Source organism: Alligator mississippiensis, chromosome 5, assembly GCF_030867095.1.
Source record: "Alligator mississippiensis isolate rAllMis1 chromosome 5, rAllMis1, whole genome shotgun sequence".
Classification (NCBI taxonomy): Eukaryota; Metazoa; Chordata; order Crocodylia; family Alligatoridae; genus Alligator; species Alligator mississippiensis.
In genome coordinates this window covers 7,868,760-7,888,933 of record NC_081828.1, presented here as the reverse complement: position 1 = coordinate 7,888,933, position 20,174 = coordinate 7,868,760, and the positions used below count along the sequence as shown (strand labels likewise).

The 20,174-nt window shown below is 43.7% G+C and overlaps 1 protein-coding gene across 2 annotated transcripts in view; it reads left to right on the top strand.

The window, feature by feature from the left end:
- Positions 1-9,604, top strand: part of FAF1 (Fas associated factor 1) — a 289,347-nt gene extending 279,743 nt beyond the window's left edge. For both annotated transcript variants that reach the window (XM_059727821.1, XM_059727822.1), the window contains one exon: positions 5,384-9,604. In XM_059727821.1, coding sequence (XP_059583804.1) covers positions 5,384-5,467 — 84 coding nt within the window. In that variant the 3' untranslated portion in view covers positions 5,468-9,604. The remainder of the gene's footprint in view (positions 1-5,383) is intronic.
- Positions 9,605-20,174: the final 10,570 nt, after the last annotated feature.

Here is a 20,174-nt window from a genome sequence, read left to right as displayed (position 1 = left end):
ATAGGACGTAATATTTTTCTTTACTGGTTAATGATAATTTTCTGTAATTAAAATTATTTTCAAATGAATTCTGCTAAACCCGATCGAATTGCATATATTTCTACAAAATACACACACGGTGCCTATTTGTGCCCATAGTTGAACCTATTACCCACATAGCCCTTTTACAGAGAGATGATTATTTTAACTGGTAGAAAGGATTCACTGTATTTGTTTGTGTGTCATACCAAAAATATAGTTTTTTAAACAGATTTAATCCTTTACCAGGTGTTCATTTAAGTAATTTCCACTGCATTTATACTTAGAGGATTAGTGAAAAGAGTAAAAGAACTCTTTGTCCATTAGATTCAGGAAATGTATTCATGCGTGTGAAAGTGGTATAGAGGTTTGTGCTACTCAAGAATTGGATCCTTGTCTTGGAGTGTAGAGGGAGGTGAAGGGTGTGATATTTACGTCTCATGGACATGCCATAATAATTGTATATTCAGTTCCTTATTTTTAAATGGCTTTCCTGGGCACTAAGCCAGTTTTTCTTTATCTTTTCCCTGCAGGGTTTGGGTGGGTAAAGATCCTTACCTTCTAAGCAGTAAAACTACAGCTGTATAGAACGTGAATATGTAGCAACACATGTAGGTCAATTGAGGTGAGGATACAAATATGGCAAAAATGATTTAAGGAAAAAAAATGATTTTTTTAGCTATAAAAAAGGGTTATTAGAATTCTCTAATTTCACATTCCCAGTCAAAACAGAAAAGCTGTAGGTTTAAGGAGTTCGTTTTTGCCTTTCCTTGACTAGTTCCAATGAACCCACAGAATTTACCCGAATTGATTTTTTTTATTTTAATAAAAATGGCAGTAACCACTACATTTCAATATTTTTTTGCAGAGGAAATACAAAAGTCCCAGTACTGTAATTTGCTTCTTTATACATCCAGTCCCAAATCACTCTAAAATTCATTCTAATGTTATTACAGTCAAATGGCTAATACCAGAGCAGTGTAAGCTAATGGTCAGTGTTTCTAAAATGTGTGTTTGAAATAATTTACTGCAGAGCAGTGGTTCTCAAACTTTTTTTTTCACGGACCACTTGAAAATTGCTGAGGGTCTTGGCAGACCATTTAAACCTTTTTTTTTCTGTACAAATCCAGTGGTGGTCAGCAGACCACAGTTTGAGAACCTCTGCTGTAGAGTTCTCTTAAATAACTACCTGTTAAAAGGACACATTTCCTATGTGCTAAACTGAAACTGAGAAATACAAGCTGTATTGTATTTCATATAATTATGCTTTTTAAATGAAGATCAAAGACTAACATTTTAATACACCAACAGCTAAAATACTAGAGAACGGTCTAGCTGGTGGAAAAAATTCTGTTCGCAAATCCATTTACGTACTGCTACCAACTATAGTGAGGGCCTGCTTTGTGGTTTGTGCAGCAATAGTAAGATCTTGCGCTGTTTAAAGTAGGGAAATTCAGGCCATTTATTCTCCCCAATTCCAGTCATTTTGCTAGAGGAGGGGTGAGGGTTTTTAAGGTGAGGTGAGTTTTGTTCTGCAAATGGAAATGGGATTGGCTCTGAGTTTTAAAGTTTGCACAGGTAGTAACACTGCCCAACAACTAATGGTCCAAGCAATGTTTGCTTTTACATATGCATTAGGAAGTCCTCAGCGGGCAGTCTACACATGCATTAATGTGCTTTTCCTAATGGGCATTAAATTTAGTACCTCCAATGTGAGGTACTAAATTAATGCGCATTAGGCTGTCCTAATGCGCAGTAGTGCAAGCGCACACTTTTTAGGTGATGCTTAATGCACAGTAGCCAATTTTATTGCACAGTCGTGTAATAACACAATTTTTTATGTGCCACTTTAATGTACAGTAAAATAGGCTACTGCATATTAAAGTGCATGTGTAGACTAGCCCAGTTTCCTGTATACTATTTTTATGAGCTTGAACATTAGCAAGTTGGATATACTCTTAGCTTCCAAATATGCAGTCCCGCTCCCAATTTGGGTCAAAAGACAGAGCCTTTTCTTAGTTTTCTCTTTGGATATCACATGTACGATAACCATTGAACTTTTTTTAAAGTATCATCTTGACTCCCTTATTGGGGCCAACTGTTTGCGTGGCCTGCTCTCATCACCAAGTCTCAGGGCCATGTGTGCCAAGTCACGATTAAACAACAAACAAGGTGTTTGAAATATTTTTTATTCAGTTTAATATATGTGAAATGCAATAGTCTTCAGATTGACATATTACAGACACCCAAGAATAGGATGAATGAAACCCATTACACAAGAGCACAGTATTGGCAGTATTAATATTGTGTTAATGTAACAAGCTATATAAATTGAATTAATATAGTAAGATTTGCAGTCCAAAGAACTGTAGCCATATAAAGCCAAGTGGGCAGAATATATCTCACTAGATCAGTGGGCTCAGACACACCTTTGTTGGTGACAGTTCTTTTGGGGCCTTTGATCTCTCTATGTATACAGTTCTCAAGGTTTCCAAATCTTTTAAAACGCATTTCAGGTTGCAAGATACCTTGCCTATTATTCCTATATGTAATAATTTCTTTACCAATTCAAACCGCTTTTTTTTGGTAAGAGGTGTGTTCACTAGCAAGGCTTCTATTCTTTGTGATATACAACATATTTACAAACCACAAATAACAAAGTAGAAGCTGCAGAAGGGTTATGGTGTGATAATTAAGTACAATGGCGACCCATATGAACAGAAAATGCCAAGGAGCTAAAACAAAGCAACAACAGCTTTGTTTGTTGACAGATGTAGGAGCCATATTGTTAGTTAATTGGGTAACGGTGTAAACATTTACAAACTCTGCTGTCCCTCAGTGAATTAAAACAGCACACTGAAATCAAGGGTGAAAAACAGCGCTCAGCACTGCTGCAGGTACTCAACACTGCTTTTTACTAACCTCCTAAATCTAAAGAAATTGAGAAAAGGACATCGTTCATCGTTGTTAAGGTAATTTAAGTTTGTAAACCCAGGAGTTTTGATCAGGATGTATATCATTAATTACACTCCAGTGAATAATAAGTTTCCATCTGGTTACAGTCTGGAGGATAGTGTTCATTAACCCAGCCTTGCTTTTTAAATCAGTTTTTGCCCCATGCAGGCAAGGATCTCGCTCGCTTGCTTGCTCGCTTGCTCTCTCTCCCCCTCTCCTCCCCTACCTTTTCTTGTTTTTACAACAAAGGGGTTGTGGGATTTAAAGAGAGAGGATCTAATTAGATACAGGCTTGAACTGAACAGAAAAAGAAAATTGCTTCTCTCAGGTGAACTGTACTTTTTTGTGCTGGGAATTATAAAGGTCCCCATATACTTCCCTTTCAGTACCTATGTGCAATGGACTGTAGAGGAGAATACTAAAGCATTAAAAAAAGCAACAATGTGCTTAATTAGTATAATTCTGTAATCACAAATTTAAGTGAGCTACTTCAGTTGTTTTTTTACATAACAAGTTTGCTTTCCAAGATAGCCTTTCAATAATTTAAACTATATCTCTGCAGGATTGTATCATTGGGGCATAGATAGTAGGAATCTAAAATTAGTTTTAATAGTCAGGTTGTCTTTACCATTTTTTTTTCTCTACCATTCAATAATAACTAAGTAGGGTATACAAAAACAGGAAAATATATCCCAGCTTTGAGAAATAAATATATGTATCTATATTTTTGTTGTGTTACACTTACAGAAGTGCATGGCATTGATTTATTAAATGGGATTAGAGAAGTGGTGAACATATTTAAAAAAATGTAAAAATAACATCTGCAAATGTGTAATAAAACAATGAGAACTAAAATGAAGTTACGTACGCTATTAAAGAGTTACAGCCAAGGTAACAGGCAAATATTTTACTTCCTCTTAGCAGCGTTTTTTACTCTGCTCTTTTTAGAGTCATTTTGCAAATTGTCAGTTTAATTTTTAATTGCCTTTTAAAACATGTTAGTGCACCAAATTGGTAATAAGCAAGACTCATAGATTTCATAGACGCATGAAATACCGTTTCTAAACAGGCATCCCATGCTAAAGACATACATACCGTTTCTAAACGGCATCTCAGAATAAGGCTATACTCATTTCTTAAGTATTTATTTCGGTAAGGAATTTTCCTTGAAAAGTCGTGGCATGAGATGATACTACTATACTAGTGGCATGATATAATAATACTTTTAAGGTTTGTATGCATTTTAGTGTTGTTTTAGCATAACAGTAATAATTCACTATTCATAAGTAAGCCTCCAATAATAAGCTAGTGTACTTGCACAATGGAGGATGTTAAAAACTGGGTTAACAAACAGAAGTAAGTTTCAAAGTTATAATGAATTATTTCCAACAACAAGGAAATAAAAGTTAGCATTTGGATATTTATACAAAACTTTGCCGCGGTTGTTGTAAAGATATGACAGTTGTCGTATACGAAAAGGGAGTTACGATATAGGAGTGTCTTGTCTGGAGGCCTGTGGTCTCCTCCCCTCCAGTTTGTGTGTGTAAAACCTTTCCTTGGGTGGTAGTTGTTGGGACATCACACATTTGCAGATCTAGAGATTAATTCCATATGAACTGCCCAGATCTCTAAGTAGGACAGTTTCCAAAGCCCCAGTTCAGCAAACCACTAAGTATGTGCTTGTGCTTCATATTAACATGGCTTCAGTGGGGATTACTGTATGCCTAAAGTAAGAGCAAAAGGCAGTCGCCAATGCTGAGCACCCGGCACAAGTGAGCTCTGCAGTGCAAATTTTAAATGTACTTGGCACATACGGATGTAGATAGATGCCTACAAAAAGATTCAGAAGTGTCCTGGTGCTTGACACCCATTGACATTCCACCGTTTGCATGTTTAGGTACCTTAAATGCCTTAAAAACGTGGCCGTGTTTTCCAGAAACAGGGCACGAAGGCCTAAGAGACATACAATAGTTCTGCCTTTTTGCACACTCAACACTTCCACAGAAGTAAGTGAGCATTTAAGATTCACATGAAAAGCAGGGATGGAAATGCAGTTGCCTGGGAACGGTTCTTTTGCCTTCCCCCACGGTGTACCAGAATCCATCAAAATAACAGAAACTTTGACAAAAAAACAAATATATTTACCCTGAAGAGGATCGAGAGGAGTTATTTACTTTCCTCTTAGTGAATGTGTAGAAAGTCATTTAAAATAAAGAAACTGTAAATATACAAGTAATGTATGTACCAAATGCCCATTGGGACTAAGGGGAATGACATTTGTGAATCCACCCGCCAGAAATTAAAACGGCTTTGTAGAAACTATTAAGCTGTATTGCTGAATATTACAATTTGCAGGAAATCTATTTATACGTGTCTCTTCAGGTTCTGTTCTTTTTTTTTATCTTCACAGGTGACTCAATTGGATCCAAATAAATCATTACTGGAGGTAAAACTGTACCCTCAAGAAACCCTCTTCCTAGAGGCAAAAGAATAGCTCGAACCAGATTGTAGGACTAGTAATCCTTTGACAAGCCAGAGGCACAGTGTCAGGAGAAAGGCTTCTATCAAAATCACCTTGTACTGTCATCTAACTCAATTCAATGTCACAACTCTGCCTCTTGCAAGAATCTTGAAAAAATAAACATAGCTACTTAAATTTCCACATTCATGAGTATATGTTTCCAACCTCGTTTAAATGAGCAGAGGATACTATTCTGCTATGAACACTGAACATTATGACTCTGTTGCTCACTTATCATCTGGCTTTTGTTATAATTAATGCACTGTTAAAATGTGAGTGATTGTTAAGTAGAATTTTTACTCCTCAAATGCCCCCTTTTCACCAAGAAATCTTGGACATTTCTGCCTGTACTTTTGACACTAGAATGCTGTATATTTGATATCTTGCTGAGCCAGTGCTCTCATATATATGCATTTTATTTCTGTGTTTGAATTTCTACTTTGCCACCTAATTTAAGAAGGCAGAAAAAAATAAATAAATGGGACATTTTCAGCCATGGAAATTTAACAGTATTATAGTAGAAAGCATATAATTTTTTTGTTAGTACCTTCGACTTCTTTGATAAGATGTAAGGTTTTGTTTGAAGAATATAGTTTGACATATATGCAAGATATTTATTTACTGGTTCTGCTTTGGGTCTCAGTTCCGATTCAGTTTAGAAAGTATTTTCCATTAGATTGCAGTGTGTGAAACTGCTTATTGCATGATGTGAATATTTAAATATTAGAAATGGGCCAGTACCAGAGACCTGGTATCTTGCCAACACTTCAGGAATCAGCTGATATTGAATATCAGCTGTTAAAAACCTTTCAAATACCAGATACAAAAGTTCTTTATTCCTCATTGTGGAAGAAATGGCAGTTCCCATTTTTGCATTCTTCCTTCGCTCTGGCACTTGTTTGTATCCTATTACTCTGCTGTTTTAAAGCACCTTGTTTGTTCACCCAACAATAAGTATCTAAAGAGATGATGTAATAAGAAATCTGCCTTATTATTGCACACTTCTGACATTTTAACAATAGGTTACAGATCTGGTCTCAGACTTTAACAAAAAATCCAGTTTTATTGTCTCAAATGTATGCACCAATTGTCTTGTACCTCACGTGGAAAAAAATGGTACCATATATTCCTAAACCATAGAATGAGTACAGACCAGAAAACACAGTTTTGAATTCTTTTAAATCTCTAGGCTGACAGTGTACTACACTCTTCCACAATGAGTGTAGTACACGATAGCATTGCAGAAACATCGGCTACTAATCAAACTCATTTTTGAAGGCCTAGAATATTATTTTCCACATTTGTTAACATGTAGCTCATATTCTTTATCATAGCAGATTAAATGCTGAGTTGAACATTTTATACTAATCGGAAGCCAATTGTAACACCTTTCGTTTTTGTTTCGTTTTTCTTTTGGAGGGATGGTGATCGTGAAGGTGATACGTTGTTGTCTTTCCGAAAAATGCGAAATTCAGAGTGGGAAAAGCCTTACTGTATTTTTATGATAATTCTGCAATTAGTGAATGCACTCATCACAGTTTTAGAAGTGATGTATATGTGACAAATGAAAGGCTTGAAATTTTAATAATCTAGAGTCCACAAACACAAAATAAAAATCAAGAGGATGGCAAAGAAGTGTAGTGGAGAGCTAAGTGCAGACACATGACTTTAAATCTTGTGCTGCTTCTCACAGATAAAAACGAGTCTAGCAAATCTAAAATTAACATAGGTTGCAAACTAGAATGACATTGTTTCCACAAACAGGCACTGCAATTCACACCAAAGCCATTTCAAAGGGGATGCTTTAGCTTTTCTTCTTTTTCAGATTAGCTCTTCATTTTAAGCTGGATATTAAAAAAGGAGTTGCTGAAATATTGCAGCATACAGCAGAGCACCCTTTTAGTTAACTTTTTTTTATATTTAATCTGTTCTGTCTAACTTTTTTTGATCTCATCATGTTTTCTTTCACTCAACTTCATTTCTGTATTTTGACTATATTTTCTTTACTTTGATACTAGTTTCATAAAGTTATTAAATATGGCTTGAATATTTGTTAAACCTGTTGAAGTCAGTGCTCCCAGTCCTGTCCCTCCCCCTTCATCCCCCCAATATTTGTTTGGCATTTTTTTCTCATTTTGCTCATACCACAAAATACACTATCATCATCAAAATATTGTGGTGATAATTAATGGACAGTGTTTGAATTGGTGATATTGCTGCCGTCTTCTAATGTATAAAAATCCATCCTCCAGAATTGCAGATAAGTATATCATTCTATTTGAATAAAGTGCTTATGATTTGGGTTCTTAAAGATGTTGGGCTAATTCTGAAAAGCAACCTTCTGGATTTCAGTCCCTTTTTCAAATGAGGCCCATAATGCAAAATTATTCCAGTGTAGATAAATCCGTATCCTATGCCATCATTTTTTTGTTACCCTAAAACAGGCAAAGTATTCACATCATATGATCTGCCGGCACAGTTAATCCATCAGTCATTATTTAGACTAATTTTGTTATGTACTATAACCCTAAAACTGTTACAATGTTACTACCGAGCATATCACTGATTCTGCTTTTATATCTTTAGCTCCCTCATTAATGGATTATCATTAATGTGATTAATGCATTAATATTAAATCTTAAGGAATTATTGTTAATTAACGGAATCCTGTAACGAAGTGCTGGCTTTGACTATTACCCTTAGCACATTATGGTGAAGTTGGAGCTCTTTCTGTGGCTTCTGAGGAAACGTCCTGCTTTTGGCATTGCTGTTCTAAATCAATATTAGAGAGTATGCAAAACCCAAGTGTTTCATTTGTATTCTCTTCATCTGCACTTTTAAATTTAGTGAGGGTATTTAGGGTGGTTTTTTTTAATAGAACTACTTTTTTAATGTAGCAGAACAGGACTTCGGCTTTCAAAAAAGTGTACCTTTTCATTGATATTAGAAACATCAAATAAATTTGCAGTTGCAGAAATGTTCCTACTAAAATGTACGTTACCTGTGCTTAAAACGTGATACGCTTTCACTCCTCTTGTGTATGTGTGGGAGAGAAACAGTGTCTCCAAAGCCCAGATCCAGGGAGGGAGTTAGGCTACTGGCCCCATAGGTGAATACACAGCCATGAGTTAGGTATTTAGGCACAAAGGGACTTAGGCGCCTCACAAAAGCACAAAAGGGGGCAGGTGCCAAAGGGCAGCAGAGTGAGCGGGGAACCAAGAGGGAACACTATTAACAAGTAAATCCTACCCTTTTCTGTGGCTTAGGCACCTTCTCAGTGCCATCAGGGGGTGCCTTCCTCCGCTCAGGATTTCACAGCCTAGAACTCAGTCGTGCAGGTAAGTGCCTCAACCTTGTCCAAAAATTGACTGAGAGACCCATTCCGTTCTTTCAAAGGAGTCATGATGGTCCCTGAGTTTCTTCCCTCGTAAAACAGTTCAGTGGTTGGAGCCTCCATTCAGGATGTGGTAGGTGTGGGTTCAGTCCCCCTCTCTGCCTCAAGGGATTCAAACCTATGTGTCTTCCCTGGCAGCAGAGTGCCTTGGCCCTCAAACAGTGGATTATGCAGGTGTGGGAGATGCTTCGTGCATCCTGTTGATGGAGACTTTGCACGGGCTGCTTGAAGAGTCATTGGGCCAGAGGTCTAGAGAGAGAATGAGCGCGACTCGTTAGAGCACTCACCTGGAAGGAGGGAAGGCCTGGGTACTGGTTCCTGTTACAGTGGCTATTTTTGTCTTTTTTCCAAAGTGGATGTTAGATTGGACTTAGGCATGAAAGTCCTTTTGTGGTACAGCTGCTTCTCTGTTTATCTATGGGATAAATTTTGCAAAGGTTTCATAGTATTGGAGGATTACATAATGAATACAAGCACTGCTAACATTCCTTACTTTGTTAATGGTTTGGAGAAACCCGTATCACACCATATATGGTTTCGGCAATTCGTAACTGTGTAACTTTTGCATTGCCCCTCAAGTCTCACCAATTTAATATTTTGAGGTTGTCTACATAATTTTTTTTGTACAGTCAGTTAATTCTAACTTTAATTTGTCGATTGTTTCTTAGTCTGGTGTGGAGGGGTTTTGTAAGCTTACATTAAAAACATTAAAGTAATCCTAAGTGAGAATTCTTCCTTGGGTAAAAAGCATTTATCTCTCATCAGTATCATACTTCTCCAAGCAAGTCTGACGAATCATTCCATCCATTACTGGTTTGATTCAATGGCCTTATTCTCCAGCTAACTTTCAGACAGCTCACAATCTTGGGGTTGGGTTTAATCTCCCAGCCCTGGATAACCACCAGCTCCTTAGCATTCAAGCCCATATCCCTTTAAGTGGAGCAGGTTCAAAGATAATGGAGCTCCTTCACCAGTTTCTATTCCACCAAGCCACTTAGCCAGAGCATGTAACAAATGATTGCCCTTGAAAGAACTATCGTTTGGGTTTTAGACACTGTGTTGGGTCCAGATATTCAGACCTTGAGACCTTGAGCTTTGGAGAGTTCTTTACATCCTCGTTTTCCCCAATATGTCTACAAATCCTACTCATTGAAGTAAAGACGGCTTGTATTATGCAGAGAGAGAATAGCTTCACTTTTGAGCGTGTTTGAGCAGTCTCTGTTTATGCCCTACTTAGTGTCAAAGTAAACTCTGAAAACAGTGGTTGCTGGCCTGACTGTATCATCAGACATTGCAAACTGCATACTTCAAAACCCTTGCACAGATTTTTTCATAGCTGTCATGTTTTGAGTTTATAATTGGCATTTCTTAGTATTTAATTTGGACTTGGAAGCTAATTTTCCAGTCTTTACAAGTGCTTCCCCCCTTGATTATTTAGTAAAATAACAAGAATCTTACTATTCTATTTTTTTCTGATTCATAATTTCTGACATCCTTCTCCCATGTGTTCTGGTCCATTTCTAGTTTTCGCTTCCCACCTTTTTGGAACTTGCATTTGTTGTTTCGTGGAATGATCTCTGTATCGGTACAGTAGTCTAGATCCCTTCAGAAATGCAAGATTCAATAATCTATCCAATCCATCCACCTCGCCCTTTGCAAACCCCTAAACGTTGCATTCCAGTCTCTGTCTTAGTTCAGTAACAACCTTTACACAGTTCCCATTATTTAATTGCTGGCATCAAAACAATTTTTTTCATTTCGTAAAGTTTTCCTGACTTTTCAGAATAAATTAGTTGCAAGATGTTTTCACCAGCTTTTTTACTGAAAACAAGTAGCAGTAGGTAACAGAAACAACTGAGAGAGCTAAACATACAGACCCAGATTTTTCTGGTCCAGACAGGCTGTTCTCGGTAAAGGATTGGGGGAGAGTTGGCTGAATGCCTCCATTGTGAGCTTCGTGACCCTTGAGCCATCTTGGCACTCGTTTGGCTTTGGTACATCTTAGAGAAACCATTAGGCTGCTCTAAGTTGTACGCAGCTACCTCTGTTGCAGAAATGACTGTGGCAAATAAAGACTGTACAGCGATTGCAGCACTTGTTAGGCTGGGAGATGGGAAGTGTTCAAGCTGGTATGCTGACTCAGTGCCATCCAGTCATAATATGATTCCCTATATGCAGACTGAATCCTTAAGGATCCAGTGAAGGTAGCTTTAATGGCCTCTTTGTGTTGCCGGGCTGGTGAAGAAGCAATGTACAGAGAAGAAAACAGAAGAACAAAAGGAACATAAAATGAAAGCAGCACACCAGAAACTGGACTGTTGAGAATAAACTGTCATGATGCATTATGGGGCATTATTCACTTATTTTTTAACTTACATTTTAAAAAAACCTGACTGTTTCTGACCTACTTTTCCTATGCAGTCTGCTCCATTTCTAGTCGTAGTTTATCCTGCACTCCTCCCTTTCCCTTTAAATGGTCTGGCCTGCCATTTTAAACATAAAAGGGTCTTCCCTGCAAGAAAAAAAAAACAAAAACTTACCAAACAGGAACAGTAGAGCAGATTGCTTGTCAAGTACTGCCAAATACACTAAGCAAACAAGCTGGAAAAAAGTGAGAAAATAATTTTTGCCAACTCCTTCCAGTTACAGTAATCTCAGGCAGAAGAGAGATTTTTCTGCTCGGGCAGAAGGGAGATTTTCGAGTTGGTGGTGTGTCTATAAAGGAGAAGGGCTCATAATGATCAAGCCCCTAAAAGGGAGTTCATACAGAGTTTCTAAATACAGAATAAGCCTGGCTGAAGATTTCATACTCTGTACATTCTTTCAAAGGAATGTTATCCATAATAGCTCAAGCACAGCAGAAAATTCTGTTACCAACTCTTTGAACCAAAGGGTGAGAACGTTCTTCCAGGCCAAAAAAATTACAATTCCTAAAAAGGAATGTGAGGTCTTGTTCCCAAAAGGTCGCCTGAGCCAGACCTGCAACGGGGCGAAATTATGCTTGCACGTAGACTCACTTTCATATAACCCCAAACTGAGCGATGCATTCCTATCCTATCTAACACAGGAAGAAAAGTCCGACTGAGACGCCGGGCACAAAAGAAAACTGTTCGCTCTTGTGTTGGCTTCGAATGTGGGAATAACATATTATCCTTAAATCCACGAGGGCTGTCTCTGTAAGATCCTGTCGCATGGTGTAAGCTATTCAGTGTTTCTTAGGAGCCGAAGGCCACAACTCTTCCTCACAGTTTGTTTTGAGAGAGGAGGCAGAGTCATTTCATTGATAAAGGTACAAAAGGTCCCCGATACTACACTGTATAAAACTAGGGTTTTTCAAAATAAGCACGCTGGGTTTGAAGTAGCACATACTCTGTCTAAAGTGACCTTAGCCCCCAGGTCCTCTTCTTTTCTCCCAGTGCAACACCCCTCTTTCCCACTTTACATTGACATAACAGCATAAAGGGGTTTAAAAGGCTCTTGCAGAATATACCCCTATGCTCATAGTGTCCTTCAGTAAGCACAGAGGGTTGTGTATAATAGTTCTCCATCATCCCAGACTCCTTGTACGTGGAGTAGGAAGGAGGCTGGAAGAAGGAGTGCCTAGAGAGCACCAGTCTGGCTATATATAGATGACAAAGCAGCCCAAAGGGGCTGCACAAGGCGAGGGAGCGGGCCCGAATTCAGGGGTGAGGAGGGGGTACAAAGTTGGCTTAAAGTTTGCATCCATCTCCAATAAAGAACACTAATTCTGACTTCACAGAGAAAAGGAAAATACTGTTCTTCTTTCCAGCCCCAGGCTTAAGGATGGGAAAATGGCACTGGTTTCCAGTATCCCCACACTCCAGCAGATAAAATGGGAATGCTTCTACAGCTCCCGTGTTATCTTCTAGAGAGAAAATCTGCTTTGCAACTGAGATGGAACTGGAATCATAGTGAGCATATAGGTCACCGTTCTCAGTAAATGATCTACATTTTGCATGAAACGTGACTTTTGTGGCCTCCTCGGGTCAGAAATTCAACTGCTTGTTTACGTCACTAACGTGAGGAAAAATACACTTTTTTTTGTCATTTCAAAGGTGTCTGTCAATGTATCATCAATTTGCTTTATTTTTTTAAGTCCATTATTAAAGTGGCAATAAGCATCATGCCTGAGAAAACGGAACCGGTATCAGAAGAAGATTTAACAGGTAGGATTAAACATGATATATGACCCTTAGGATGAATATCACTAAGTTGGTTCAATAGACAAGGAAAATTAGTAGTGAGCAGAATTGTTATCACATAACCCAAAATGTCTGAAATACAAAGAAGATGACATTTTGTACATTTTTTCCTTCAAATTCCTACACTTTCTATTCATATTATATTTTTAATTATTACTCTTGTTACTAGTGGGATAATATTTCAGTCTATGATGCTAGCTCCCCTAGAGCCAGGCAGTAAAATCTTCATGAGTTTTATCAATGGCACAATATGCTAATCTACATTAACCATTTAAAATGAAACAACTTCTAATTTAGAATCACATGTCGTTTACAGAGACAAAAGAGCAGGTAACCAGTGGAGCTAATGATTATTTGGAAATCGTCAAATTTAAGAGAAACTTATTTTTCAGTTGCTGGAGGTATGGATATGCTGGGGAAGGGAAGGAAAGGGCTAAGAGCGACAATCCCACCAACCTTTTTTTTCAGATGAACCATAAATTACCTGATTTTATTTTTATTGCAGTTTTTCCTGTTTTTATAGCTTTTCTCCTTATGCCTTTTGCTTCCATTCATGGAGTATAATGGGGGAAAGAGGGGATGAGAGGAAGAGAGCAGCCTAATAAAATTTATAAACAAAAAAGTGGAGTTAAAATAGTCCACTGAGGAGTAAACCAAAAACACCACACTTTGTCAACTTTTTTGAGCGAAACCTAGGAAATTACCCAGGATTATACAGGGGCAAAGTTAGTAAAATATAGTACAAGTCAACATATTTCTTCTTACAAAGTTAAATGGAGCCTATAAAATCCCAGACAAGGAAAAGATCCCGGTGACCAGAAATGGGGGCTTTGTTCCTCCAATCAGGGCAGCACTAGGCATGGGCTTCGCCATCGGTCGGAGAGCAGCCAGTCGGGCTTGCACAGAACAAAGGCCAAGAGAATCGTTTAGATGGAGGGTTTCCTGAAAGTGAATTTGTCCTTTCTAAAACAATAGGATCGACATGATTCTTGAGGAATAAACGGGGTGCTGCCCCCCTCGGAAAGAAAGAAGAACAAGCGTTCTCTCGATTGCGCTAAACTTCAGGCAGGTTTGCTTCTACTGTGGAAGGGTTTCATTTTTGCAAAGAATTAAATTCTAGTAGAGCAACCCTCACCTCTTCAAGTCCCTGGCCGTGTTGACGTGAAGATGCCCAGTTAATGCTTGTTGAGACGCTTGTACGTCTCTCACCCCAGGACTTCATAGCCCTTTCATGGCTGTTTTGAGACTTGAAGTATCAATGTACTTTCCACATGGAAAATCTGAAGCGTAGAAAAGTTGAGTGACCTGTCTGAATTTATCACTGGCAGAATTAGGGAAAGAAACCAGGAATCTTATCTTCTTGCTTGCAGCTCTCACTTTTAGATCTCTATTCTGTCTGTCTGCGCATTTCAAAATCTTACCTGTTTTATTATCTTGGTCTTTTGCTTAGAAGGCTTTTAAGTCTAGCTATTATTGTTTGGCTGCATTCCCTTCTAACTTTCTTCTAAGTCCTTGCTAATGAAGAGGGTATGCCCAAAGGGAATGTATAATTTCTATCTGAAAACATGTAATTCTTTCCACTCTGCCCTGCCCTGCCACTGCTTTCTCCCTCTCCATTTCAGCCAAACCCTTTCACACAGTTTCAAATCTGCAGAAATTCATCGCCTTCATGTTTCCCTTTTTGGCCTCATTTCAGTCACCATTAACGAAGCTATCTGCATTATGAACAATCACTGTCACTTACATGCCATTTTCATTATCACTTCTCTTGTAATGTTCTGTGAGCTTCAAAACTGAGTCAAGAATTTATCCTTTTCTTCTACTTGCTTTTAGGGCCTAATTCAACTGTCACTGTGAATCTTTATATTTGCTCCTAATGAGTTGGATCAATTCCTCAAGGATGGAGTGGGAGGAAAAGAGCCTCCTATGCAAGTTGATCAACAGAAGTGTGCTCTGGGCCCTCTCTGTGCGACAGGGGAGGACCCTCGTGCCCCTTCTGCTATCCCCCGAGGCCCATAGTGGGGGCAATTCTCCACAGCTATTTCTGCAACTCCTACCTGCTGCTGCTGCACTGCTGGAGATCTCTGGTTGAGTCATTGTGAATGGGATCATTTGGGGCCTCGTGTGTCACCCAGCCTCTTGACTCTTGTCTAAAAGTATGCAGTTCCCCCTGCTGCTTTTCTGTTGGAGCCCATCATTTCAGGGTGAGATCATGGACGGGGTAGAGAGTCCTGTAAATAGTCTCAGCAGGAAAGGGGCCAGTGTCTGGCCTGAAAGTCCATCCCGAGCTCAGTGAGCGCTGGGGAGTCGCAGTCAGCATAATATGATCCACAGCATCTGGTGAAGTCAGCTTGGGTTCACAGAGGCTTGTTCTTATATATACACACACACACACACACCATGTAGATAAATCATATATATAAAATATAATTTATCCACATGGTGTATGCGTGTGTAGATATAGGTGTGTGTGTATGCATAGGGGGTGTATATGTGTATATACACGTGTATGGTGTATCTAGGGTGTGTATATATGTATGAATACATATGTGTGTGTGTGTATACACACACACTCCCACACCGTATATACACTATACATATATATAGCGCGTTTGTGAGAGAGAGCTCTACTTGGGTCAGTCTACACGGGGCAGCTCTACCCCGCCTTCAGCATAACAAGGAGCCCAGGCAGCCCTGGCCCCCGGCAGGCTGAGGCTGCTGCTGTCTGTCCAGGCCGGGCCGGGGGGAGGCAGGAGGGGCGGCAGTGGCGGGGAAGCGGCCGCCCTTGGCAGGGAGGCGTCCGTGCAGGCGGCCCCCCGACGGCTCCTCGGCCCGGCAGCGCCGCGCCCCGCGCCTGGCTGCAGCCGGGGGGCCGGGGCCGCGCCCGCCTGAGCCTGGACGGCGCGGACACTTTCGGGACCCGCTGGCGGAGCAGGAGGTGCGGCCTCCCCGCCCTCCCGTGTCTCTTGTGTGAGCCCCGGCCCGAGGGGCTGCCCCTGCGCAGGGGGCACCGCTCCGGCCTGGCCCGGGGCTCAGACCCCCGCTTCTCCCCGACGGGGCGGCCGGCAGCGGGCGCGGCTGAACGGCAGAAGGAAAACCAGAAATGTGTATTTTTTTATCCCCCCCCCCCCCTGCTCCGCAATTAATATTTTTAAATGATGCCACGAAGCCCGCTCGGCCCCGCAAGCAAAGAGCCCTCCCCGAGCGGGGCAGAGCCGCGGGGCGGGTGAGAAGCGTGGCCGGGCTCGCCTCCAGCCCGGCTGGAGCGGGAGCAGGAGCCGGCCCCTCACCTGCGAGCCGGGCCGGGCCGGGCCCCCTCCCTGCCCGCGCCCTCGGCCCGGGGGAGCCGGGAGCCCCTGGAGCCGCGGGCGCGGAGCCCGGACAATGCGGGCGGCTCCCGCGCCTTGCACAAAACCCCGCGGGGCCCATCTGCGTCTGCTCGCCGGCCCCTGCATTCACTGGGCAAAGGCGGAGCAGCTGCCTGGGACGGGGGCTGCATGCTAATGGCCGGCCCCTACCTGCACCCCGCCGCCGCGCCGGGCACCCTCTCCAGCGGGGCCGTCGGGGGACGGAGCCTGTCGGGCTGCTGCTTGCCCCGGCCCCTTCCCACCCCGTCGAGCGCCTTCAGCCCTCGGGGAAGCGCGCCTGTCGCTGCATCCTTGCCCGAGGGGCTGGTGGGGAGGGGGGGGTGTCTCCGGGAGCGGAGCCCCGCAATCCGCCCGCAGCGCCGCCGCCCGACGGGAGGGGCTGCGGCCTGCCCCGGGGGGTGCCCCCAGGCCGGCGCTCGGCGGGGGGCAGCCGCGGCAGGTGCGGGCCGGGGCCGGGCCCGGGCCGAGGTGCGGGGCTGCACAATGGGTCGTTAGGCAGCGGCGGGGCTGAATGAGGAGCGCTCCCTGGCCGCGTTTAATTAGCGCGCTCCTTTAATTAGCCGGGGAGGAAGCGGGCAATTAAAAGCAGCTCAGTTTAGCACGTCTTGCACGGCCGGCGCTCGCCTGGAAGCCGCGGGCCCGGGCCCCTGCTCCGCCGGGCACCCCGGGCCCAGCCCCGCGCTCCTCGGCCAAGGGCCCCAAGCCGCGGGGAGCATCCCCGTCCTGCCCCGGCGGGGGCACGCTGGGCTGGGGGGAGATCGGCCTGTGTTTGGGGGGGCCCTCTCCCTCCCGGCGATATTGGTTCGGGGATAATTACTTTTAATGTCAAAAAGATTTAGTTTAATATCATCTCTATTAGGCGGCGGCGGGTAATTAAAGGCGGAGGCGGCGGCAGCAGGGAAACAGATGGCATTTGCTTACTTTGATTCAGTAGGTAAATAATGAAAAAGTCACTGCCGACCCCCCCCCCTTCCCGCCCCCCAGCCGGGCGCGGTGCGGCGCGGGCCCGACGGCTCCCGGCGCTGCCCCGGCCCGCGGGAAGGGCCCCGAGGGGGCGGGCGGGGGCCCGGGATGGAGCCGGCCGCGGACACGCGTGCGGGCCTTGCGGGGCCCGGAGCAGCGGCCGGTGCCGCGGGCCGGGCTGGGCGGTGTCAGCTCGCTCCGCCAACGATTCTCGGCCGGTAACAAATATTTAAACCGGGGCCGGATCCTGCCCGGGGCGGCAAGAGGGAGGGGAGGGGAGGGGAGGTAGTGCGGGAGGGGCCCGGGGCCCGGCTGCAGGGGGAGGAGAGCTCCGGGGTGCTCCTCGTGGGGAGGCAGAGAGAGAGAGAGATGTCTCTATCGAGAGAGGTAGATCGATCCATCCATCTAAATAGATCGACCTATATATATAGACAGCTCCATCGATATGTCGAGGAATCTAGAGATAGCTACGGATTTATAGAGCTAGACCGAGCTACATTATAGAGAGCTATGACTATCCATAGATGGGGAGAGATAGAGATCGATATAGTTATCTCTAGCAGTATAGAGAAAGATATAGCTATCTATCGATATATAGAAATAGAGAGAGATATTTAGCTATGTTCATCGATATATATATATATATACAGTTATCTCAATCGATAGAGATATAATAATCTCAATCGATATATATACACACAGTTATCTTAATTGATATAGAGATATATATATAGTTACCTCTATCGATATAGAGATATATAGTTATCTCAATCGATATAGAGATATATAGTTATCTCAATCGATATACAGAGATATATACACAGTTATCTCTATCGATACAGGGAGAGAGATGTATACAGTTATCTCAATCGATATAGAGATGCATATATAGTTATGTCTATCGATATAGATATATAGAGATATATAATATATAGTTATCTATTGATATATAGAGACATATAGATATGTATAGTTATCTATCGATTTAGAGACGTATATAGAAATATATATAGTTACCTCTGTCGATAGAGAGAGCTATATATTATTTGTAGCTATCAATCGGCATATAGAAATATATAGACATATATAGCTCTCTCTATCGATATAGAGAGAGATTAGCTATAGCGATGTCTATCGATATATATAGAGATAAACAGAGATATATTGTATACAGCTATCTATCGATATATCAATAAATAGCAATATACCGATATACATAGATCTGTATGTAGCTATATCTATCTGTGCAGAGTTACGTCTAGAGGTATCTAGCTAGCTAGATATAGGGAGGCATGTAGCTATTTCTATCTAGATCGATATAGAGAGAGAAATCTCTCTCTGCGTATGGATCTATCGATATAGCGACGTCCATTTCTCTCTACCTATATTTTAGGCGATGTGATCACTATATCGATACAGATCCCGAGAGATGCGTTTCGAGACGGAGCGGGGGCAGTCCGGCTCTCTGGAGCCGGGCTCTGCACGGACCCGCGCTCAAAACGTTTTGCAGAAAGCGACTCGGGCCCCGGGGCCGCCGCAGCCTCGGCCCGGAGCCGGGCTGGCCGCTCCCGCACCCGGGCTCCGCGCGCCGCGCTGGCACCTCCGTGTCGGGGCCGGGGAAGCCGCCCGGCGGCAGCGCTTCCCCGCCGGGCTGCGCTCAGCTCCGGAGCCCGGTCCCCGCTCCGCCGGCTCCGACTGAACGACTCCCCGCGGGCGCCCGCATCAAATTAAAGGCGCTGTTTTGACCTGGGGCCGGCGGCCCGGGAGGTGTTATGACACCTAGGCGGGGAGCGGGCCCGGGAGGGGCAGGACCGGCCCCGGAGCAGCCCCTGCCCGGCAGGGAGCGGGCAGAGCGGTCTCCCGGGGCCGGGCACCGAGCGCTATAAGCGGGTGGGCCCACGCGGCACGGGCCGGGGGCAGAGCGAGCCAGGCCGGGGCGGGGAGGAGGAGAGGACATTGCCCCTGGAGCCCAGCGCTGCCCCCGGGGCCCCGCGACGGGGCGTCGGGCCGGGCTGCTCGGGCCAAAGCCCCGGGAGAGGAGCCACCACCTCTGGGAGGGGAACAGAAGGGAAGGGAAGGGAAGAGACGGGCCTCCTGCCCCCGTGCTGCTCGTGAGATTAAAACACACACACACACACACACACACACACACACACACACACAAAAATACCCCCGCAAAAATCATACTCACCCCCCTAGAGCGGCGGTGCCGGGACACGCACCTGCCCGTGCAAAGTGAGCAGAGGACTTGTTAGAGTGACTGATACAGACACCACCGGGGTGGGGGTAGAGGGGGGGCATCACCTTGAACCGGCACTTTCCCCCCCACCCCCAGCTCTGACAAGTGGCACAGGGGAAAGCCGAGCGCAAGCCCTGGCAGGGCAAGCACGGCTCCACCGGAGGCAGCAGCCCCGGGCAGGGAGGGAGAGATCCGGCATTTTTTTTTGCACGCAGGGCACACGCGCGCACACAAATGGAAACTATTTGTGCCCCCCCCGGCCGGCCCCGCTAGGACCCTCCTCGTGCGCCGAGAACACAGTGTATTCGGGAGCCGTCGGGTGGACACTGTAGACAAGGCGGCGGCCAATCAGAGCGGCGCCTCCCTCCCCTGGCCAATAGCAGGCGCCACATTGTTGTCAAATGTTGTCTAATGGAAACGTCAGGGGCAACAATAGAGCGAGTGCTCGCGGGCGGGCGGCGCGCCGCGCAGCTCCCGGCCACTCTCACCCGCG